The 24579-nt window shown below is 43.2% G+C and overlaps 1 protein-coding gene across 1 annotated transcript in view; it reads left to right on the top strand.

The window, feature by feature from the left end:
- Positions 1-24579, top strand: part of Snx25 (sorting nexin 25) — a 109942-nt gene that overhangs the window by 16438 nt on the left and 68925 nt on the right. Inside the window, exons 2-3 of the mRNA XM_036166310.1 lie at positions 11378-11462; positions 18714-18930. Of these exons, the coding sequence (XP_036022203.1) occupies positions 11378-11462; positions 18714-18930 (302 nt within the window). The remainder of the gene's footprint in view (positions 1-11377; positions 11463-18713; positions 18931-24579) is intronic.

The raw sequence follows: 24579 nt of genomic DNA, 5'->3' as shown, positions 1-24579 counted from the left end.
TCACATGGCAAGCATTTGACCAACTGGGCTGCATCTCAGTTCCTTGGGTGAATCTTCTGGGATTCACCTCTCAATTTATATGGAATCATTGTTTTATGTTAAAATAAAACACTGAATCTTATCTGGATTATTAGCAGTGTTTTTCAAAGTGGGGCCCAGGGATCTCAGAAATTATGTGTACATATATATATATATATATATATATATATATATATATATATATATATATATATATATATATTTGTTTTTGTTTTTTCAAGACAGGGTTTCTCTGTGAAGCTTTGCGCCTTTCCTGGAACTCACTTTGTAGCGCAGGTTGGCCTCGAACTCACAGAGATCCACCTGCCTCTGCCTCCCAAGTGCTGGGATTAAAGGCGGAGAAACTTTGTTTAAAATTCTTACTCCAGCTAGATGGTGATGGCACGTGCCTTTAATCCCAGCACTCGGGAGGCAGAGGTAGGTGGATCTCTGTGACTTTGAGTTCCAGCCTGGTCTACAAAGTGCGTCCTAGGACAGCCAGGGATACCCACAGAGAAGCCCCGTCTTAAAAAACCAAAAACATAAAATAAAATAAAATAATAAAAAAGAAAGAAATTTAGAGCTAGATGTGGTAGTTCACATCAGTAATCTCATTGTGTGGGAGGCTGGGGCAGAAGGATTGCTTTGACTGTGATGCCAGTCTAAGCTATGGTGAGTTCCAGGCCAGAAAATACACAGAAGGGTATATACAACTGTCTTCAAAGAACTTCCCCAAATGTATTTGGGAAATTAAATGTTTTCAAGCTGTAGATGGGGGCTTCCGATGTCATAGTGGATGAAGGAGAAAGGAAAGTCACAGTCACATTTGTGTTCGCACAATGCCACAGTGTGCATGCAGGTCTCCCTCCCTCCCTCCCTCCCTCCCTCCCTCCCTCCCTCCCTCCGTTCTTCTTCCCTTTTTTGTTTTTGTTTGTTTTGAGTCAGGGTTTCTCTGTGTAGTCCTGGCTGTCCTGGAACTCACCCTGTAGACCAGGCTGGCCTCGAACTCACAGAGATCTGCCTGCCTCTGCCTCCTCAGTGCTGGGGATCACAGGCGTGCCCCACTGCCAGGCTTAGTGTAGGTTTCTTAGCCCTCTATCTAGTCAGAGGCAGAACTGCTCCCGTGGAAGGTCTAAGGGGAGGATTTAGTCATTGAATTCCAACACATTCATTTTAGCTAGAAAGGGAAGAAACAGTTTTATGGTTAGCTTTAGGCTGCTCTTAGGAAGGACTTAACACCGTCTGTGAGTAGATTCAATTGAATTGTGCTTTTGGTTTTTCAATTAAATATCTTGTCCACGTGTGTTATCAGGGCTGCTGTGTGTGGTGTTCAGTTTGCTCCTTCAGAGGAGCTGCGAAATAACAAAGTTTAATGATTCAAATGACCGGGGTAATTTTTCTAACTAGGTACAGATATTTTATCACCAGTTTTTATTTAGAAACCAGCCAACCAATTAATAAAATGGTATTATGGTATTTTATGGCAGAAATGGAGTGTAAAACTCTGGAGAACAAGCAATTCTCTGTAACTCATCTGGTTATTGGCTTATATAAAACCTCTGAAGTGGGCTAAGCAGGTTGGTTATCATTTCAGTACAGTGTTGTCTCTTACGAAATAAGATTATGTAATATATGCTAATATATATGAATGTGAACTTCTCATGAAATGCTCTTAGCGATTCATTGTGTTTGAGCGGCTCCCTTCCACGACTGAAGGGAGAGGCTGAAGAGTGGCATGGATGGAGGTCTCCAGAATAGGAAGAACATTGGAGCTCTTGAGCACGCTCCTGTAACACAGTGGCTTATCAGCTACTTGATTATGAGCATCCATCAAAAATAGAATAAGTCCCATGGGCACAGAAAATACAGTGTATTTGCTGTTGTCTGTCCAGTGTCCAACGAAGTGCTGAGCAGATAGTGAGTCCTCAGTGATTATTAGATGATTGGACAAATTGATGCGCATGTGATTCACATTATTGAAACCCAAGATTGGCCAGATGAACTCAAATGATGTGAATATCGTATGACAGAACGAAGTAACAAAATTGAAGAGAAATTTTACCACACAGACCTTTTCAGGAGTGCCAAATGCTCATGTTGGAGATTTCAGCTACGTTTTCCTAAGCCAGTTTGCCTTTTAATGTTTCTCTCGAGCTCCACAGTTCATTTCGTATGCTTTAATTTCTGTCCATTTTACATTGCTATTTGTCTATGTATTTTCAAGTGCATGTTATCGTTTTTGTTTACAAACAGAGGACTTGAACTTGTCTTAACCGAGTGGAGTGTGTTTTTAGGGCCCTTCAGATTGGTGTGTAAGAAAGAAAACATGCTTCTCCCACGGAAGTCTGATTCTTTCAAACACATTGGAAACCATTCAGCTGGGCGGTTGTGGCACATGCCCTTTATCCCAACACTGAGGCAGGCGGATCTGTGAGTTCGAGGCCAGCCTGGGCTACAGAGCAAGTTCCAGGACAGCCAGGTCTACACAGAGAAACCCTGTATTGAAAAAAAAAAAAGGGAAGAAAAGGAAAAACATTCCTAGTATTATTAGCTTATCTTAAAAATCTACCAGTATTGAGTAGAGATTTTGCTTTTGTGGTAATATTTATTATTTTCTTAGATTAATTACTGAGGAACATTTCTAGAGACATCTGTTTGTGACAGTTAAATCAGAAAGCCCAGAAGGGATGTAAAAGTCTGGAGTGACCTGCACAGAGAGCGTCTCTCCTTAAAGGCACATGCTTTAGGTGGTTGACACACTGGAAAGGATGTTTCCAGTTGCTCACCTACTTGTGTTGAGCTGGAAAACCTCAGCGCTCTCAGTGTTCCTCCCCCAAGCCCCACCCTGCTTGCTCTTCAGTTTCCTCCTAACTGGTGGAAGACTTCTTGAAGCGCATTCTATTTTTTATATGATGATGATGATGATGATGATGATGTGTGTGTGTGTGTGTGTGTGTGTGTATGTATGTATGTGTGTGTGTGTGTGTGTGTACCAGTGTGCCAGAGGCAGGGGAGAGGAGGGGGAGAGAGAGAATGAATGAATGAATGAATGAATGTTAATGTGGATGTGGGTGCGAGGCTGCCAGGCTCCCAGAGTGCATTTGTGGAGATCAGAGAACAACTTCTGTGTCTGTCCTTACCTTCATCTTATTGGAGACCACATCTATGTTTTCCCTCTATGTATGCCAGGCTGGCTGGTCTGCAAACTGTTGGGGATTCTTCGTGGGTCCCTCATCTCCCCCAAAGGAGTGCCGGTTACAGATGTTCATGCTCTGTGTCTGGGATTCTCCTGTGGGTCCCTCATCTCCCCCAAAGGAGTGCCGGTTACAGATGTTCATGCTCTGTGTCTGGGATTCTCCTGTGGGTCCCTCATCTCCCCCAAAGGAGTGCCGGTTACAGATGTTCATGCTCTGTGTCTGGGATTCTCCTGTGGGTCCTTCATCTCCCACAGGAGTGCTGGGTTACAGATGTTCATGCTCTGTGTCTGACTTTTATGTGGATTCCAGGGATTCTAACTCAGGTCCTCCCTCATACTTGTGCAGAAAGTTCTTGTACCCATTCCCCTGAGCAATCTCCCCAGCCCATAGGAAAATCTTGTAGGCATTAAATCCTTTAAATAATCCTTTAAATCCACTCTATATTTCATAAGCACTTTTAGAACACTTTTTGGTAGTACTATATTTATGTCAACAGTACAAAAATGGAAATACTTTTCATTTAGCATAGGAAAAAAAGTGGAAGCAAATTAAGTGTAGAGTAAGCAGGTACATTATGGTATAAGTCATTCAAACATTATTTTTTGTTTTTTAATTTTTTTTTTTTTTTTGCCAGAGCTGAGGATCGAACCCAGGGCCTTGTGCTTTTTGCTTGTTAGGCAAGTGCTCTACCACTGAGCTAAATCCCCAACCCCCCCCTTTTTTTTTGTCATTCAAACATTATAGTCCAAGTTTTTCATTATGAAAGCAACACTTTTAAAGCAATATAGAATCTAAGGAGCCGAATGCAGAATTGATTGTAATTTCTTTTACAAGTGTGCAAATGAGGGTGGTTGGATGCTTCAGTGGGTAGAACGCTTGGCATGCAAGCACCCAGGGACCTGAGTATGGATGCCTAGGACCTGTGTAAAAGCCCCAGCTGGTGTGCACCCCTGTAACCCCAGTGCCGAGGATGGTGGAGATGGGATTGCTGGGGCTCGCTGGCCAGCTAGTCTAGCTGAATAGGCAAGCTCCAGGTCCAGTGGGAGACCCTGTCCCCCCAATAAAGTAAGAGCAACTGAGGAAGGCTCTTCGATTCTGACCTCCATGTATGCACGTGTGTGCACGCGCGCGCATATACACACACACACACACACACACACACAGAGTATGCACATAGAAAAAGTGCCAGTGCTGGTTCATAATTCATGTGCCTTTAATTGCTGTCGTACTTCTTGTGTGTTCTTTCTGCTGATGCTCATATTAGCCCTAATTGTTAGTGAGATGGTGTTGTTACCTTTTACAAATAAGGAAACTGAGGTACAAAAAAAAAAAAAAAACCTGACCATAGTGATAGTCTCAAAATGTTGGGCACACTGACTCCAAGGAAATAGACCCAAACACCTCTGGATGATGGGACTGTGGCTCAGTTCACTTCTTTCCATCCAGAATACCTTGAAGGATGGATGTGTTTCTACTACTTATGTAGCTGAACATAACATTTGAAAAGTTATAGCTGTTTGAAATCTAGAAAGTATCCGTATGAGAGATGTGTAGGTTTTATTTCACAAACTAAATTCTTATCGTTACGATAGAAACTAAGCTTGTTTAAGAGGAAGAATTAGTATGCAGTTACTGTGCCGTGATACAGTGACTGTGCATATGACCGTAAGGAACCGGAAGAAAGGAGTTTCCTTGGCCTCTCAGGTGGGTCTGTGTTACATAGATTGGCCTCACAGTCTGGCCTCCATCAAGCAAGTAGCCAGGGCTACAAGACTGCGGCACTGTACCCAGTTTAGAAAAAAAGGATTTTTCGTAGCATTTATCTTTTATTTTTGAGTGTGTGAGTGTATGTGTGTGCGCACACGCAGTTGTTGGCGAAGGCTTCAGAGTCTCTGAGCTAGAGTTAGAGTTAGTTTTAAGTCACCTGACGTGGATGCTGGGTTTGGAACTGTGGTCCTCTGCAGAAGCAACAAGTCCTCTTAACCTCTGAGCCATCTCTCTAGCTCCCTACCCCGACCCAAAATGGATTTTCGAAGATGTTGTCAGCTCAGCAAATGGTTACAAATCCGTAATCACAGCACTTGGGGGGCTGAGGAGGAAAATCTTGAGTTCCAGGTGCCCCCCCCCCCCGCGATATATAGCAACACTTTTGTGACTTAGTCACAGTGACTTAAGTTATGAGTGAGATGACTGACCTGAGAAGACAGCATCCCATGTGTGCGCATGTGTGGAAGCATCACATAGTACCCTTAATATGTAAAGCTTTTATGTTCTTATGTTACCAGTTAAAATATAAGTTTTAGCAAGTGGATCTCTATGCCAGCTAGGACTACACAGTGAGACCCTATCTCAAACAATAAATCTTAAAACTCCATAAAAGGGGGAGGAGATTTTACAGATGCCACCACTTCCTATCAATACAAAATTCCCAGAAAGGCTACGCGCTCAGCTTGTGTTTTGACAGTTGTCTTTGATGCTCGGGAGAGCAAGCTCACAGTGAAGTACAGCCAGCATAGTCCGGCTCTAGCCACACTGGCCTTGGTAAAGGCAGCCTCGGCTGGCAGTCTCCAGCAGTAGGAAGTGTAAAGGAGCAGAAGCAGTACAGCAGCTTCAGGAAACAAACGTGTGCGATCCTCTCTGTGGAGGGTAGCCGCAAAGGCAGACGGAGCTCAAGAGTGTGGGTCCATTGCCTCCTCCTGCCTGCCCGGCTTTCTGTTCCTTTTCGTTCCTCTCTTTTCTGTCATCCGTGGTCCTTTTCCAGTCTGGCTGCTAGCATTCCAAGCAAACCAACCAGGCTTCCTTCTTCTCCCTCTCTTCCTCTTCTTGAGAGGGGTCTCTCTGGCCAGGCTTGAACTCACCATAAGGACCAGGCTAGCCTTGAACTCACAGGGATTCATCTATCTTTGCCTCCAGAATTCTGCGATTAAAGGCATGTGCCACCCTGCCTGGCTCCAGCCAGTGTTCTTGAAAATTGGTAACATTCTGTGTTGCGTTAGTGCTCCTGGCTGAACTCTGCTGTTGCATGCGAAGCATCGTGCCAAGAGCTTTGTGTGACTACAATTACGGACATGATGTCCATGGGTTGAATCTGGCTCACGGTTTGGTGCGGTGTAAGCCAACGGTGTTTGGAGTAACAATGAGTTAGATGGAGATACCTAAAAATCATTGATTTCCGTTTATTGTTGAGACAAACCAAACCAAAACAAAAAACAAAAACACAATACATCTAGCACAGTGACAAGCATAACCCCTTTTGCTATTTATAACACTTTCCTGGCCAATGCTGTGTTTTTCTTTTTTGGAACCCCAACACCAATTATATTTAAAACTAAGGAACAATAAGACCCTTAAAAAGAGCCGAACAGAGGAAGTGTCTGGGTCAAGGGAGTGGCCTTAGTGAGTGACAGCAGAGCCAGACCTATCCAACTGTGGAGCCATGTCCCCTGCCCTGCTTTGCCATGCCAGCTGTGGCATGGCTGCCCAGCATGCAGTGGGCACTGTGACCCTGCAGATGCCCCTTTCCCAGTCTTCATCTACTGCAGTGGCCTTTCCAGTTCTTCCCAGGGAAGACACACATGGCTTCTTCGTGTCTTTGGTTTTGAATAAATTATTTTTTGAGGCCAAGGCAGAATATGATTGTTTTGAAAGAAGGCAGAGTTTTGAGAATAATGTAGTTTAGAAGTGAGAAAGTTACGGCATCCCGGAAGATTGCCAGATGCTCCAGATCCTTGGAAAGACAGCCAGCCCTGTGACACTTGGGGTGGGTAACGATGATGACTGTGGGCTGTGTTTGTTTTTGTAAGGTAGATGACCACTTCTGTAACTTCACAGAACGTTATACCCGTGACCCCTGAGATTTACATGACCTTTGCTTCCTTTCTCTCTCTTCCCCCCTCCTTTTCCCTTATCCTCTCTTTGTTTGTATGTGTGGCTTAATGTAGATCAGGCTAACTTCCAACTAGAGATGTAGCCAAGGATGACTGCTGAATTGCAGCCCTTTTACTTCCATATACCCGGTTATAGGCATGTGCCTCCATGCCTGGCTGTTTAACGTAAACTGGACTAACATTGAAAACCACTTGAAAATATCTGTGCACAATAAAGAGGAGAGACATTTGTTGACTAGAGTAGTGAAGTAATGGGCAAGAGGCAGATGAAGTCATGATTGGCTGCGAAGCCCCCCAGAGAGCATTCCCACCTTCCCATTGTCTAGTGACCAGTGGTGTCAGAGTGCCCAAGTTTCTCCACAAGGTTTCTCTGGGTGTTTTCTCTTACGCAGGCCTCTCTGGCTTTGACACACAGACAGTTTGAGTGTATCGTGGCTGTGGACTGAAAAGCTGTTATGTACTCGGGAAAAAAGTTAATGCTATGCTCTCTGTTCTTGATTCTGCAGATCTGGTTACAAGTCTTAGGAAAAAGCTTTTAGGTTTTGGCCTGACTTTGGAAAACATTTTTCAAATGTGCAACTGTATATTGAGGTCTCTAAATTTTTTCCTTCTAGAGAGCTATTTGCAATTAAAAATGATCTTGGTTAGTTTGACATAGTTTTAAATCTTAATATGAAGATAGGTCTTATTTATTTTCATTACATAAAAAATAAAATGTAATTTTTAATAATAGTGGTCTGGTTCACCAAAAGCTCTTATGAATGAATATTGTGATATATGTACTGAAATACTAAAGCAGAAGCAGGGTGATCAGATTCCATGGGGAGGCCATATCCAGACTAGATACTGTATTTTTTTCCAGGATCCTTTGTGACAGTGGGAGTGGGTGCCTTTCTTTTCTCTTGCCCCAAACCAGCACTGTGGGGAAGTGACTGGAGAAAGGTCTGTTATCTGAGGAACAAGTGTGCCAGCAGGATAGACGTTAGCATTCGCCTTCAAGAGCAAGTCCTTGGTGGGCTGGCCTGTGGAGTTCCTGCTTCTCAAATCTATAAAAGAAGGAAAGAGCGAAGCAGGGGGATTGAGGCCAGCCTGGGCTACACAGTGACACCCTGTCTCCAAACAACCTCTCCTCACACATAGGACAACAGAACCCCAAAGGTATTCTCAATAACCAAAACCAAAGTAACAGAACCCCAAACATATACTCAACAACCAAAACCCAAACAACAGAACCCCAAACATACACTCAACAACCAAAACGAAAACCAAAACAAGATAGCAGATCCACAATGAGGGATAGGTAGAAAGAGTTCGTTCACTCAACCTCCTTCCCCTTGGTTCTTTCATTTTCTTACTCCCCCCCGGGAGTGCCTTGCACAAGTTTGGAACCATGTGATGTCTCAGCCCAGGCCCTTCCCCCCACAGCCCTTAAACACAGTTTCCCAATTACAGGGTCAGTACTGTGGTGACCAGCAGTGGTCAGATGAAGAAAACCAAAGGCAAGCATTTAGTGAGAACTTCTTGAAATTGGTTCTTAAGATGGAAACTTGGTTGAGGCGTGACTGGAGTGGGAGACCTTGGGAGGTTTTCGGTTAAGTGCTTGGCTTTTTTTTCTTTTAACTATTTTAAAATTTTTATGATTTTATTTTGTATATGTGTTTTGCCTACATGTATGGCTATGCAACACGTGCATGCCTGATACCCACTGAAGACAGAAGAGGGTGTTGGATCCCCAAAACTGGAGTTACAGACATTGATGAGCAGCTAGATGTGGGTGTTAGACTCCAGCCTGGGTCCTTTGGAAGAGCAGCCATACTCTTCACCCCTAAACCATCTCTCTGGTCCTTCGCTCTCACTCTGCCTTCTGCCTGGACAACCAGAAGTTTTGTGCCTGTAATTGAGAAATTATAAAACTTTGAAAATTAGAATAAAATCTTACCATGTAATACGATAGTTACTAAAGGCTATAAGTCAGTTTTAAATGATTGAAAGTGCATTTTTATCTTTCACATATCAAATGGATTGTCTCTATATGAACATAATTTTTCTAATGCCTTGAGAAAGTGCTAAATGCTGTGTGTTGAGTTGTAGCATAAAGTCCTTTCATGGTACATCACACATGCATATGTTCTTATTATTAGAGTACTTTCAGATATTTGTATTAGAAAGTAAGAAATCATAAGGCTGTGGAGTTTGGATTTTTTTTTTTTTTTTTTTTTAGAGAAAGAACAGGATGATGACTCCTGGCTTTCTACCCAAAGACAGCAGGAAACCTACCAAGCCTAGGCATTCTCCACTCCTAGCTGAGCCTTGTGATTCTCTGCAACTGTGTTTGTTGGACGAGCATGACAGTCATTTCAGTGGTTAGACCTCCTTAGGAGGAGAATTGAAGAAATAGACACCCTTCCCTCAACATATGAAAACTAACATGTTATTACATATTAGCCAACAGGAATGTTCTGAACTTTGCAGGCTGAGATATATGATTGCTTCATTGTGCATTTTCCTAATGAAAGGATCATACAGTATGTGTGTCTGGGGAACAGGGGTGTAAATATATATATATATATAAACATATACTCCTTTGTTACCAGTGGTTCTCTTCCTATGGGCAGCATATCAGATATCCTACATATCAGTTATTTACATTACAATTCACAACAGTATCAACATTACAATTTTGAAGTAGTGACAAAATAATTTTATGGTTGGAAGTCACCACAACATGAGGAACTGTATTAAAGGGTCACAGCATTAGGAAGGTTGAGAACTACTGTCCTGGACTATTACCTATATTTTGTTTACATTGTCTTTTATTAAAACAGTAATTTTCTATTTTAAATTCATGCCTTTTTTTTTTTCCCCTGTGTAACTTGGATTTCATGCCTTATTGTAGAGGCCTTTTCTTTTTTTCTTTAATTTAAAAGTTTGTCTGCGTGTGTTTATGCACCATGTGTGTGCTTGGTACCAATGGGGGCCAGAAAAGCACATCAGATCTGCTGAAACTGGAATTATAGACAGTTGTGAGCTGCCACATGGGTCCTGGGAATTGAACCTGGGTCCTCTGGAAAAGCAGTCAGTGCTCTTATCCACTGAGCCATCTCAACTAGCCCCTGTAGAGGCCTTTTCTATCTCATGATTATAAACATCTGAGTCCAAGTTTTCTAATTAGTATTTTAGTTTAAGGAAACATTTAGCCCCCTAGTCAGTTTGAAGTTATAAAGTATGACTATCAGCTCCCCTACCTGTGAATACAAAACGATCTCAGTGTCATTTATTGAATAGTTACTGGCTAATTTTTGTGTCAGCTTGACACAGCTAGGGTGACCTGGGAAGAGGGACCTTTATTTAGAAAATGCCTCCATCGGATTGTCGGTAAGCGAGTTTGTAGGGCATTTTCTTGATTAATGGCTGATGTGGGAGGGCCCAGCCCCCTGTGGGTAGTGCCACCCTGGGTGGGTGGTCCTGGGTTATGTAAGAAAGCAGAGTGAGGAGCAAGCCATTGTAGCTGGAGATTTCTCTAGTCCTGCCAGGGCCCGTAGCTGCTCAGACCCAAGTAAACACACAGACTGATATGACTTATAAACTGTATGGCTGTGGCAGGCTTCTTGCTATCTAGTTCTTGTATCTTAAATTAACCCATTTCTATCAATCTATAAGTTGTCATGTGGCTTGTGGCTTACTGGTACTTTCACATCATGCTTCCTCTGTCTCTGACTGGCGACTCCTGACTCAGCCTTCCACTTCCCAGAATTCTCTTCTCTGCTTATCCCGCCTATACTATACTTCCTGCCTGGGTACTGGCCAACAGCATTTTATCTATCAATCACTCAGCAACACTTCACAGCATCCACAGCAAGCCGTGAGCAGTGTTCCTCCATGGCCTCTGCATCAGCTTTTGTCTCCTGGTTCCAGCCTTGAGCGCCTGTCCGCAGTGAACAGAAATAGCCCCTTTCTCCCACAGCTGCTTCTGGCCCTGGTGTTCATCACAGCGATAGAAACCCTAATGGAGACAAATGGTGTTATCTTTTCCCTCATCAGCTTAAAATTTTATTACGTTTTTAATTTGGATAAATAGATGATCTGCTTTTGTGCTTTCCTACTACTCCTAATATTATAATAGTTAATCCCCCTTTTCCTAAACATTTTTAATTAACATTGAATGTTGGTTTACTTTTCCAGAGTAAGACTGTAATCTCTGAATCTCTGTCTTGGTTTTGTCTTTATATGAAGTTTGCTCAGTGATCTCTGACCTTTTCCTCCCTTTCATTTCAGAGCCCTGTATGTGGGAATCCACAGGAGACCGCTCAGGGCAGAAGAGTGGTCATTTCTCACAACGTGGATCGAGCTCTGAAAGACGGTGAGGAGGGATGGGCTCATGGGTCACTCACTGCTCTCAAAGGGAGTTTGCAATGTCTAGTTTATCTATCCTTCCTACAGCAGTGGGAATTTTCATGAGTTTCTGTTTGAAGAGTGGGTACATCTGTGTTGTGGATAAATGGAAGTAGTTTAAACATCTATAGAGTAGAAATTCCTGACCCCCAAACCTAACCAGTCCAGGAGAGATTTATCTCCCACACGGAGTGCAGAGCTGCTCTCTATTCCCTAAAACAGGTGTCAGGAAACATCTCATTCTAGATACTACCTGGAGAAGGAGTGTTGGGGCGAGTGGACTCAGGAGTTTAAGCAGATTAAGTGATAGCCCCACAAGAGTAGAGAACATGCAGATGCTGCAAGCAGAGGGCTGAGGGACAAGTGCAGAGTACCCTGTGGTTATACTCCTGCAAGTAGGAGTGAGCAGCTGTCTAGATATTCACTGATATGCAGGGTATCTGATAGGTAGAGAACCACAAACAAACGTCCCCACTGGGAACAAAGGAGTATATGTTTATATACACACATTTACACCCCTGTTCCCCCAGACACACATACCGTATGATCCTTTCATTAGGAAAATGCACAATGAAACAATCATATACCTCAGCCTGCAAGTTCAGAACATTCCTGTTGGCTAATATGTAATAAAATGTTAGTTTTCATGTGTTGCTGGAAGGGTGTCTATTTCTTCATGCCACTAGAAACCAGGAACCAGCCACTAGAAAGACCTCTTACCTCTACGGAATCTTCAGCCTGAAAGGGCAGAGCTGCTGTCTCACCCTGCCTTATCACTTCAATCTCTGCCCAGCCACATCACTTCCTATTTCCTCTTCCCAAGTGCTGGGATTAAAGGCGTGTGCCACCACTGCCTGGCCTCTAGTGGCTGCTAGCTCCACCCTCTGATCTCCAGGCCAGCTTTATTTGTGAGAGCACAAACAAACATCACCACATCTTAGGTGTAAGTGCAGATGCACATGTCCCATGCCATGCATGTGGAGGTTAGAGGACATGTTTTAGGAGTCAATTATTTCCTTCTACCATGGCCCCTGGAGATTGAATTCAGGTTGTCTGACTTGGAAGAGCAAGTGCTTTTAATCACTGAACCATCTTGATGGCCATGCACCAATTAAAAAAAATATTTATTTTGATTTTATGTGTTCATGTGTGGAGGCCCACATGTATGTATGTGTACCACATGTGCACCTGGAGACCAGAAGAGGCCATTGGAACTCCCGGGACTGGAGTTACCTTGTGTGGGTGCTGGGAGCTGAACCTGGGCTGTTTGTAAGGACAACATGTATTCTTCAACACTGAGCCATCTCCCCAGCTCCTGCACCAACTTTTGATTTTTCTTCCCAACCTTAAGCATCCTCCCCGCCTGCCCCCCCCCCCCCCAAATTCCTAGTTGTTTTGTGTAGGAAGGCTAGGTTAGTCTGGTAAAGTTATTCAGTCATCCCTGTAGTTGCTGTAGTTGGTGGCTCAGTGGATGAGAGCACTCGCTGCTCTCCCAGAGGACCTGAGTTTGGTTTCTAGCACACAAAGTAGCTTGCAACCATCTGTGTGACTAGTTCCAGAGGATCTTATACTCCCTTCTGGCCTCCTTGGGCACCAGGCATGCATGTGGTGCAGATGTATACATGCAAAACTCATACATATAAAATAAAAATAAATAAAGCATTATAAATGCTAAAAATCTTTAATTCACTGGGTGTGGTGGCACATGCATTTAACCCCAGCACTGTAGAGGCAGAGACAGGCAGATCTCTTTGAGTTGGAGGCCAGCCTGGTCTACAAAGCAAGTTTTAGGACAGCCAGAGCTGTTATATAGAGAAACCCTGTCTTGAAAAACCAAAGGAACAAACAAACAAACAAACAAACAAACTCTTTAATTCTGTAAACTATGTTTTTAACTGTTTCCTTTTGGTTTTTTTTGTTTTTGTTTTTTGTTTTTTTTAGCTGAGGATCGAACCCAGGGCCTTGAGCTTGCTAGGCAAGCGCTCTACTACTGAGCTAAATCCCCAACCCGATTAATATTTCATTGTATTTATGTGCCACGTTTTATTTGTTCATCCACTGATGGACACTGAGTTGTTTATATTTGGGGCCATTGTGAATACCAAAAATCTGGTGCCTTTTGAATTTTGGAAGACATAAGAATTTCCTTGCAGTTGAATGTGACTTTTTTTTTTCTCTTGGATGGGCCAGTTTGCTTCAGATGTGTTTGTGTGGAGGGGGTTTAGGACAAAACTGATTTTGACAGAAACAAATGACATATTGCCCTTAAGTTAATTTCTGCACAGTGATTTCTTTTGACAGGAAAGTGTCATACAACGCTTTTGGATAAGAGCTTTGGTAATGATTATTTGGTATATTTTTAAAGCACATTTGATGGCTTGCTTTGTTTTTAAAATCATTTTTATTAGTGTATCACTTATACGTATTGAGGAAATTTGGTGTGATAGTGCAGTGTATGCGTGTGCACCAACTACATCCAGCCTTTTCCCTACTGGTAGTGTTCTCTAAGATACACAAGGTTGACTGTTTTGTATTTTCTCTTTTGTAACTCATCTCCTGTGTCTGTTAGACAGCATTGTTGACCAAGCTCTTAAGGCTTGACAGTCTTTTGTTTTACATAAGATGGTTTTCAGGGAAACTGAGCATCATATCCTCTACCTAATGAGAGCTGTTGGCTGCTATAACAATAGATTTTGGAGTGCAGTTTGCACATTTGGCTGTAGTTGATAACAATGGTAACAAACAGGCCCAAACTAGCATAACTTTCTAAAACTGTGTCTACTTAAAATGAATCTAGAAACGTGTGTTGAGAAAGCTAAGAGATTATACAAGCATTAAAAAAAAAAAACCCACGGTGAATGCAGTTTATATCTTTGGAATATATTTTATAGTTCTAACCATAACACTAGCATATTTAATTAAACTACAGTGAGTGATATCAGACTCAGTGTTGATAAAAGTGAGAATCTGTGTGTTCAAAACTTAAATGACGATTTGTTAGAGCTGTAGTAATTTAAATTTAGTTGATATGAACTTAGAAAATACTAAAAAAAGTCTCCTGAAGTTAATTATTATTATTATTATTATTATTATTATTATTATTATTAGGCTTTTCAAGACAGAATTTCTCTCTGTAACAGTCCTGGCTGCCCTGGAACTCACTTTGTAGACCAGGCTGGCCTCGAATTCACAGAGATCTGTCTACTTCTGCCTCCCAAATGCTGGGATTAAAGGCGTGCGCCACCACCACCCTGCTCCTGAAGTTAATTTTAACTAGATAATATTGTACCATTTTATCTTTTTATATTTACTTTTTTGCTTTTGGAATATATAATTTAAAATTATGTAATCAAAGAGTTCAGTAAAGTAGAAATATGTATGTGATTTGCATATAAACATGTTTGTTGCTAAAGAGTGTTTTGTAGCTCACTGTAGATGAGGAATTGTCTGAATTCTTTACATACTGAATAAAAAAGTTGTGAAAAACAATGTAGTTAGGTGTTAGATGAACAACAAGAATTATACTACATGTGCTCTCTGATTGGTTTGGAGGCCTGCTTCAAAGAGGGAATTCATGTTCTGGAATCTTTGAGTCAGCTTTAAAATTGTTTTTCTCAGTGGGCTAAGAGACCACTCAGTTGGGAAAATGTTCACCATGCAGGCATAAGCATCTAGCATCCAAATAAAATTCATATTCAGCAGCATACATCTCTAGTCCCAGTGTTGAGGGAGAAGAGACAGGTGGATCCCTGTAGCTCCCAGGGAAGAGACAGGTGGATCCCTGTAGCTCCCAGGCCCATCAGTCTAGCTGAATCGATAAGCTCCAGGTTCAGTGATGCACCCTGTCTTAGAAAATAAAGTGGAGAGCAAGTAAAGAAGACACTTGACATTGACCTCTGCCCTTCTCACACACATATACAGACACACAACACACATTTTTGTTCACTTTTGTGTTTGTGTGGGTCTGTATAGCTATGCCATATATATATGTAGGAGTATGGCTTTTATTTTTGGCTTATACATTCATGTTACAAATGTAGCTGTGATGCTTACTGTAAGGATATTGATTAGCTATTAATGGAAGAACTACATATGGTTAAAAAAAAACAATTTTATGGCTGAATAAAAATTTCTACCAATATTGATTTTTATAAATTCCTAACCAAATTGTATCACCACAGGAGTATTTTAGAGTTGTAGTAAATAGCATATGCAATGTAGGTGAGAAATATAATAGAACATAACATAGATGCTACACCTTTCATATCATGTGGTGGTTTGAACAAGAATGGCCCCCACAGGCTCGTGTATTTGAATGCTTAGTCACCAGGGAGTGGCACTGTTTGAAAGGATTAGAGGATCAGGAGGTGTGACCTTGTTGGAGGAAATATGTCACTGGAAATGGGCTTTAAGGTTTCAAAAGCTCATGCCAAGCCTAGAGTCTCTCTCCCTCGGCCTGTGGATGAGGTTGTGGCTCTCAGCTACTGCTCCAGTGCCAGGCATACCACCATGTTCCCCGCCATGATGATAATTGGGCTAAACCTCTGAAATGGCCAGCCCCCAATGGAATGTTTTCTCTTATAAGAGTTGTCGTGGTCATGTTGTCACTTCAGAGCAGTGGAGCAGTGACTAGGACAGCACACCGAGCAGATCTTATTGTAAAGTTACTAAGTTTTAAAATTGTACTCAACTCTCTGCTATAATTGAAATTAATTTTTAAATATCTGTGTGCTATGGATGGGGGACATCTATCATAGCCCAGATAGGGAGGCCGGGGGACAACTTGTGGGGGTGTCTTCCCTCCTTCTGCCTCGTTGTTTCTTACTTTGTGTGCAGGGTTAGCTGGCTTGACGAGCCTCTGACTGATTTTCTGTCTCCTTTGACTTTGGTGCAAAAGTGTTGGGATTACAGATGTGCATCACAGCATTGAGCTGAGCTGAGCCCAGGCATCAGACTGAGGCTGTCAGTCATGCATGGCAAGCACTGTCAGCCACCCAGCCAGCTTCCTGACCCAGAAATGGAATTTCAATTAAAAGGAAACATGCTTCCGTTTTGCATATGCTTAGGCTGCAGATTTATTAGTTTAAACTTCTGTGGTGTGAAAACTTGGTTTAATAAAAAGAGCAAGGGACCAAACAAGCAGTGTTTTTGGCAAGGGACTCTCATCCTGCCCTTATTACTTGTTGGCCTTGCAGGTCCTTTGGTGTTTGTCATCCTTGTTCACGAGATCTCTGTCCTTGTTTAAGAGTTGCTAACGGGAAGGCTACCATCTGGCATGACCGCCTATTGGGCAGTTGTTGCTGAGCTCCCCTTCATGTTGAGTTGAGCGAACTGCTTTCCTAGGATGTTGGTGCTGTTGTCCTGTTGTGCTGTCTAGATGGAGTTTACAAAGTGTGCCTGTGCTTATCTCCCCACATGACTGGTTTTAAGGAGCCAGCCAGCAGCAGACAAGGACACTGTCAGGTTTCTCCTCTCTGTTGCTCTGCTAGCTTGTCTTCTGCTTCTGCATGTGGGGACCATGTTTGATTTGTTTGTGGCAAATAAATAAGAGTTGTCTCTGCTTTCTTAATGGACTTACCAGTTGGGATGAGGCACAGCTGCTCTACAAAAGCTAGGGAGCAGCAGCCATCCAGTCAGATATCTGGATGTTAACATAAAAATGGCTGTCTGTTGGATGGCTTTACTTCCATGCTTGATTGTTACTGATGTGGCTGTTGATTCCAGCTTGCATGCCAGAGTCTATAAAATATCGTTTAATGAATGGTTAAAGATGCAGTAGCATCTTTTCTTTCTGTCTGTCTGTCTCTCTGTCTTTGGGGGGTAATTGTTCTCAGCTAGAAGATAGAACTGAAGCCATTGGAATCACCTTGAGAATTTCCCTAAACTTTGGTGTATGTAAATGATAAAATATTTGATGTTCTATATGTGGGGTTTTATTTGTCTGTGTGTCTGTCTGTCTTTGTGTGTCTTGTCTGTCTGATGAGACAGGGTCTCACTATATAGCCCTCACTGGCCTAGAACTTGTATTGTAGACCAGGCTGGTCTCTCACTCTCAGAGATCTGTCTTGTTCTGCCTCCCAAGGGCTGGAAGTAAAGGTGTGCAGCACCCTCCCAGGCTATGAGTAGTGTTTGGAATATAAAAGTAAAAAGAAAAGCTTTGAGAAATAAGTGATTTCAAAAATACCAGTAAGCCTGGTGTCCTTGAGCTGGAGTAGTTTTATGTGGCTAAGTTTTTTCCCCCTGTGGCACTTGGAGATGTCATCGCCTACACCAGATATCAGTTTATTGTTCAGAAGGCCTCCTTTCTTGAATAATCACATTAACTTTACAGTTTTTCTATATGAAATAGAGCTGTACTGTCTATCGTGGACAGCCACTAGACCTACAATGTGGCTATTGACCACCCAAAACTTGAATAGTTCATCTGTGATTGCTATAACTATAAAATATGTACCAGATTTCAAAGCTTAGTTTGAAAAAATACAATGAAAATATTTAATTTTAAATGTTGACTACTTAATATATAAGTATAGTATATGAAATGAAATATATTATTCATTTTACCTGTCTCTTTCTATTCTTTTAATGTGGATAACAGAAAATGTGAAAACACATGTGCAGATTTTCATGTTTCTATCAGATGAAAACCAGCCTAGAACTTGAGATAGCCTGGGAATCGCCCAGTGACAGTGACTGGATGCACATACTGAGCTGTGCTGTGAGGCTGGCACGGCTGCTCTTGTATTAGTTGGGGTTTTATTAGGAGACAGAATACTGAATGTATTCTGAACGTAGAGAATTGAACGTAAAGAATCATGGTCCTGCATCATGGTTTAGGCACTAACGGGTAGGGAACCCGAAGGATTATGGGTAAGTGGAGCAGAGCAGCTTCTACCTCTGCTTGTGGAGGCAGAGAGCACCTTAGGGTGGCACACATGACAGGAGTGCCTTTTCTTTCCTCGGGTGAGCTCTGGGGTCTGCCTGGAGAAGCCATGGCCTCGGCCCAAGCGATGATAGGATATTTGCTGTGTTATATGTTTTTAAGTAGATTGGCGTCGAGATCAAATATTATGCCAACCTAAGACCCAGGCATTCCAGTTAGATGAGGATTTTTAAAAGATTTCCTTTGTTTTGTTCTGGTTTCGGCTCTCGTTATATTCTAAACAATGAACTGCCTTGATGTTTGCCGCTTTGACCTAGCTGTGTGCTTCTTCCTCAGTGTTCGACTACAGTTATAGAGACTATATTCTCTCCTGGTACGGGAACCTCAGCAGAGATGATGGGCAGCTCTACCATCTGCTCTTGGAAGACTTCTGGGAAATTGTCAAGCAGATTCGCCACAGACTGAATCACGTGGATGTCGTTAAAGTTGTCTGTAATGATGTCGTAAAGGCTTTGCTCACTCACTTCTGTGACCTGAAAGCAGCAAATGCCAGGTAGGTTGGTTGGTGTCCTCAGCAAACTCTTCCCCTTCCTCATGAAACACCCCTGTTGAGTGGGTGAAACAAGGCAGTACTCGAGAATAGTCTTCTTGCTTGGAATGTAGACATTCTGAAGGGAAACAGTCACAAGGTACGCACAGAGTAGATTTCTTGGTAACTTTGTAATAGAAAATCACCTTAGCGAGACATGTGGTTCTGTGAGTAATTTACATGGTAAACTGATGATGGGCTAGCAAGCGCCGTAATGAACTTACAATATTGTGGGGACCTAGAGATGAATTAAATACACTGTTTTATAGCGTGATATAGTGAGCTTACAAATTTGAGGGAAATGTAGCTTTTATTTCTTTTTGTGTTTCTGTGGTGAAAGTTCAGTTGTATCAGACTGTCTGAAAACTGATTTTTGTTCTCACCTTTTCCCTATGGTGCACGTTTGACCCTGGCCCACACGGAACCTTTTCATACAAGAATGCAATGCCGTTTGAAGGAACTTCCCCACAGCTCCTTACCCTCCTCTCTCACTTCCCTAGTCGTTAGTAGTCCCCTTTGTCCCCCTGAAGTTTCAGTTCTTCATTCATGCTGTATATTCGTACAGGATTTTATGTACTTAGATAAGATCTAGAAACCACAAATGAAAGATGTGATATTTGTCTTTCTGTAATTGACTTAATTCATTGAATCTGATTCTCCAGCTACATCCATATTCCTCCAGACAACATAACTTCATTCTTTTTTTTTTTTTCCGAGACAGGGTTTCTTTCTCTGTGTAGCTTTGGTGACTGTCCTGGATCTCACTCTGTAGCTCAGGCTGGCTTCGAACTCACAGAGATCCTCCTGGCTCTGCCTCCCGAGTGCTGGGATTAAAGGCGTACGTCACCACCGCCCAGCTTTCGTTCTTTATGACTGAAAAGTCCGCCTTGTTTCTATATACCACAGCTTTTCCCGGTTCTAGAGCTTATCTATTCTAACGTTTTAAAATAGTGTGTTGTTTTTTTAACTCTTTAAAAGTTCCTATACATTTATAAAATGTCTGCTGGCCATATCCATCTACCACTGCCTCCTTCCAGCGCTCCCCTGTGCTCCCCACCTCATTTCTCTCCCAAGGTGATGTCCTCTTTTTCTTTTTTTCTTTTGAGTCCAATTAGTGCTGCACACATGCATGGGTGTGTGGCTGTCCCCTGGGGCTCGTGCAGCCTACTAGCACGAGCGGGTGGCTTTCTCTCGGTCTTCCGGCAGCTGTCAGCAGCTGCTCCTCTAGTAGAGGGGGGGACTTAATCCCCTAGTCCCCTGGTCAGTTCTAGAGTTGCACTGGCCTGACCACCGAATACAGTGGTTCTGTCACAGCCAGAGTACTTTGTAGCCCTCCCCCACCTCCTGGCTGTTGCCCAGCCCTCCTTCCACGAAGCCGCCCCCCCTCAGCCTTGGGTGGTGGGAGCTTGATCCAGATGGCCCAGACAGAGCTGAGCACTCAGTTATTTCTACTCAGCATTTTGACCAGCAGTGAGTCTGCATTAACCAGTAGTCACTGCCGGAAGAAGCATGACCAAAGTTGGGAGCAGCACAGATCTATGAGTATAAGCAAATGTTTAGAAGGTGGTTTCACAGCATGGCCCCTTAGCAGAACAATGGTAGCTTCCCCAGTGGCCTCTGACTTGCCTAGCCTCAGGCTTTTGACCAAGTACCCGGTAGAGAAAGAAGCCTTCCTGAGGAGCAGCCCTCCCAGCCAGTCAGGCCGCAGGGCCCAGGGCTGGTTGTAACCATTGATGTCAACCTGCACAGCACCCCCCAACACCAGGGAAGCTAGTCACCAGGGTGCATTGCCTAGTCAGGTCGAGTTGATGTGCCACGTCCTGCGTCCAGAGTGAGCGCTGCCTTCAGCAGCAGTGTCCTGCCATCTGCCCTGGTGGCGGGCAGCCAAAGCAGTGGCAGTAGCCCACTGGAGTGCCTCTGGACTCCCTGACGCAGAGCTCAGAGGGAGCTGTCCTGGGCTGGCATTGGGGTTTTCACTCAGTAACCCACGTCTCCTGGGATCAGCATGTGTACTCACGCAGGGTGTTTCTATTCAAACTCCTCCTTAGAAAGAACGCACGCACGCACACACATCTCCAATCCACTTAGGAACTAGTGGATTTCTATAAGGTTTCTTCACATAGCCTCAGTTTTGTCTGATCTCTCCGCTCCCCTCTCCCCTCCCCAGGCTCCCTATCTCTACTTCAACCTTTAACCCTGGGTCTACCTCCACCCCTGAACCATGTTCATGTTACCCGTGTTCTGGCCTCTCCTCAATTGGATTTTTCCTTGGGCTGGAAAATCGTAGGTTTCTAAGTAGCTTCCCCACATACCCGTCATGTTTGTTGAGCCACCCACCAGTCCCTCATTTGCCCCCCCCCCATGCCCCTTCTCTACTCTGGTTTGACCTGGAATATACTGTCCCCGCTCTCAAGATGGCCACCCCCAGTGGCCTATTTCTAGTTTTCCTGGCTTCCGCCTGTACTCCAGCTTAAACATAACAACAACAACGATTCAAAGTATGGTCCACATATGAGAGAGAGCATACAGCATTGCTCTTCTGGGCCAGAGTGACCTCACTCAATATAATGTTTCCCGATTCTATCCATTTACCTTCAAATTTCATTTATTTTTACAGCTGAGTAACAGTCAATTATGAAAATGTACCACATTTTCCTTTGTCCATTCGTTAGTTGATTGACACCTTGGTTGATTATGTTCCTTAGCAATTGTGACTTGAGCTGCAGTGAGCATGGATGAGCAACTTAATCATTTTGAATAGCACCACAGTAAGCAATGATGTGCAAATATTTGCTGGATGTTGACTTGTAGTCATCTAAGTGTAGCTAGGAATGGTTTATGGTTGGGTCCTATGGGAGATAAAATTTTAGTTTGTTTTTTTAAATTGTGTGTGTGTGTGTGTGTGTGTGCGCGCGCGCACACATGTGTGGAGGTCAGAGGACACCTTTTCCAGAGTTGGCTCTTTGCTCCTGCCTTGTTTTTGAGGTAGGGTCTTGTGTTTGCCCTGCTGTAGCGTGCAGAGGAGTTCCGGACAATTCTGTCTCCACTCCCATCTTGCCATAGAGGGGGCTGGGACGACAGCCACATACCACCATACTGGCTTCTTACATGGCTTCTGGGGTTGAACTTGGATCTTGTGAGAAAATACATTTACTTGCTGAGCCTTCTCCTGGGCCCTGAGTTTTGTCTTTTGAGGAACACCCCCAAAACAAAACAAAACAAAAAGTGTTCTTAGAGACTAGACTAGTTTGCATTCCCAGCACTGCATTAGTAATCCCGTCTGTGCGTGCCCTTGCTAGCTAGCATTTGCTGCTACTGGTTTTCCTAGTGATTGCCCATATGACTAGCTTGAGGTGGATCTCAGTGTGGTTTTGATTTGTATCCCTCTGGTAGCCAGTGATGTCATGAAACCGATTGTTAGAGGAACTAAATGTGAGTACTTGTGGGCTCTAATCAGAGCTGGTTTCATCTGAAAATACCTCATACGTAGGTTTGTTAAGCCCCTGTATTGTTGTGCCAGAAAGGTCTGTGTGTGCACGTTTGGTGTGAACTTGGTTTTGGAAGACTTCAGCAGGGTTATTTTCTATGCTAAGAACAAAGTATTTTTCTAGGCTTGTTGGTAGAATCTTAAATCTGTGTTATACTCCCGAGTAAGTGCAAAGATGATGAATTCCAGCACATGTAACTTACACGTAGAGCGTGGTCCTACAGAGTAAGTAGTTCTGCCTGTTGGGATGTGGGGTTGTTCGGAGTAGCCCTGGGATGGTGTCCTGTTAAGATTCTCATGCTCGCTTCCAGGAAGCAGCACTGGCTTCCTCATCAGCATCAGGTAGTTCACATTCTGCTCTCGGAATCTCAGGGCTGTGAGTTTATCACGTGACGGACAGACAGCCCCTGCCCCTGGCTTGTGATGCTGCCCTGGCCGTGGACCTCCATTTCCACTTACACAGTTTCTTCCTATGAACTGTATTCTCTCCCCAGGTCTGCCAGCCTGAGGCTGATGAGGCCGAAATCCAGAGCCATTACATTCCCACTGCCTTCCGATTGCTGCCCCAGTGTTTTACAAGCTGTTCCAACTGTGATGCTTAGTGAGGAGTCCATTTCAGTAGTGACCCACTTTCATCAAATGGTACCATTATTCCCTGTGATAGCTGATGGTTTTTTTCTTTGACATTTCATTTCAATGTCACTTGAGACTAACTTGGTTTTATTGTCTTATTACTTGGGCACAGCCTGTGGTCTGAAAAATGTTACCCATAGGACAGTGATCCCAGAATTTCTATCTGAGGATAGCCCTACAATCTTAAATGCTACTGAACTAGAAAGTGCTGTTGTTCATGTAGTTCACATCCAGTGTTGCGCTATAGGCAGCCTGCGTCGGCGGTGACAGCTGGTTACATAGCCCCCCACGGCTCTGAGCTCAGGGAAGTCATATTGATGATGGCTTGAAATTGGCCATTTACACTATGGAATGGGGAAATACTTCCAGTCAGAATTTTGTCCTAAGGAGAATCAGTTGTTAGATATTCACCAGCTTCACTTACTGTGTCCATTATATTTATCAATATTTACAGTATCACATACTTAAACCAAGAAACCTTAAAGTAGAAGTCCACACTGTGTTCTCTTTGGACAGTCCTGGTACACTTGGGAGTGAGAGAGGAAAATGACAGTGAATGTAGCGTTGGCCTCACAGATCCCCTAAAGGGTCTTGGGAACAAGTGGGAATCTCTCACTACACTCTCCTGTGTAGTTGTGAAAGTAACTTCTGGTGGACAGTGTGTGTCAGTTAGACAGTGGAAAAAAAGAGGTCCCCTCCCTCGGTCTCTAGCTGACACCTCCTTTCAGAGTTTTGTTAGCGCTTTGTACTATCATCTATTCTTCTATAGTTTGCTGTGGTACCCGCCAGCTGAAGTAATTCATGGTTCTGCCCAGCTAATGGTTGTCAAAGACTCATTTGAATTCAGGGAAGCGTGTTTTAAAGTACTTTGGTTACACTCATTAGAGGACAGTGTTTTAAGTGTTTATTTAAGTGAGAAGAACAATAGATTTAAGAGAAAAAGGACAAGTGGTTAGAGAAATCTAATGTGTTTGTTTGTTTGTTTGTTTGTTTTCAAGACAGGGTCTCTCTGTGCAACCTTGGCTGGCCTGGAACTCTAGATCAGGCCGGCCTCGAATTTACCGAGATTTACCTGTCTCTCTGCCTTCTGAGTGCTGGGATTAAAGGCATGCACTAGCACCACGCAGCTGAAATCTAATTTCAACATGGGAGTATGTTTTTTCACTGAGTTGTCTACCAGCTTCTAAAAGTGTTGCTTTAGAAGGTGATGTAAATATTTGTATAAGTAAAACACCAGAATGTCAGAGAGAAATTGATTACCTGTTAGAAGTGCTGACACCTCAGGCTGCTAGGGTTCTTCATTTTATTTTGTTTGTTTGTTTGTTTGTTTGTTTGTTTGTTTTTCTCCTGTGGTCTCTAACTCACCATGTAGCAGAACTTCTGATCTCCCGCCTCTGCCTCCTGAGTTACAGGTGTGTGCTGCCACCCCCGCTGTGAGCCCCAGCCTGGTGCAGGCTAGGTAATACTGAGCCAACCAAGCCACAGCCCTTTGC

This window comes from Onychomys torridus, chromosome 17 (genome assembly GCF_903995425.1).
Source record: "Onychomys torridus chromosome 17, mOncTor1.1, whole genome shotgun sequence".
Classification (NCBI taxonomy): domain Eukaryota; kingdom Metazoa; phylum Chordata; class Mammalia; order Rodentia; family Cricetidae; genus Onychomys; species Onychomys torridus.
This window is presented reverse-complemented; position numbering and strand designations above follow the sequence as displayed.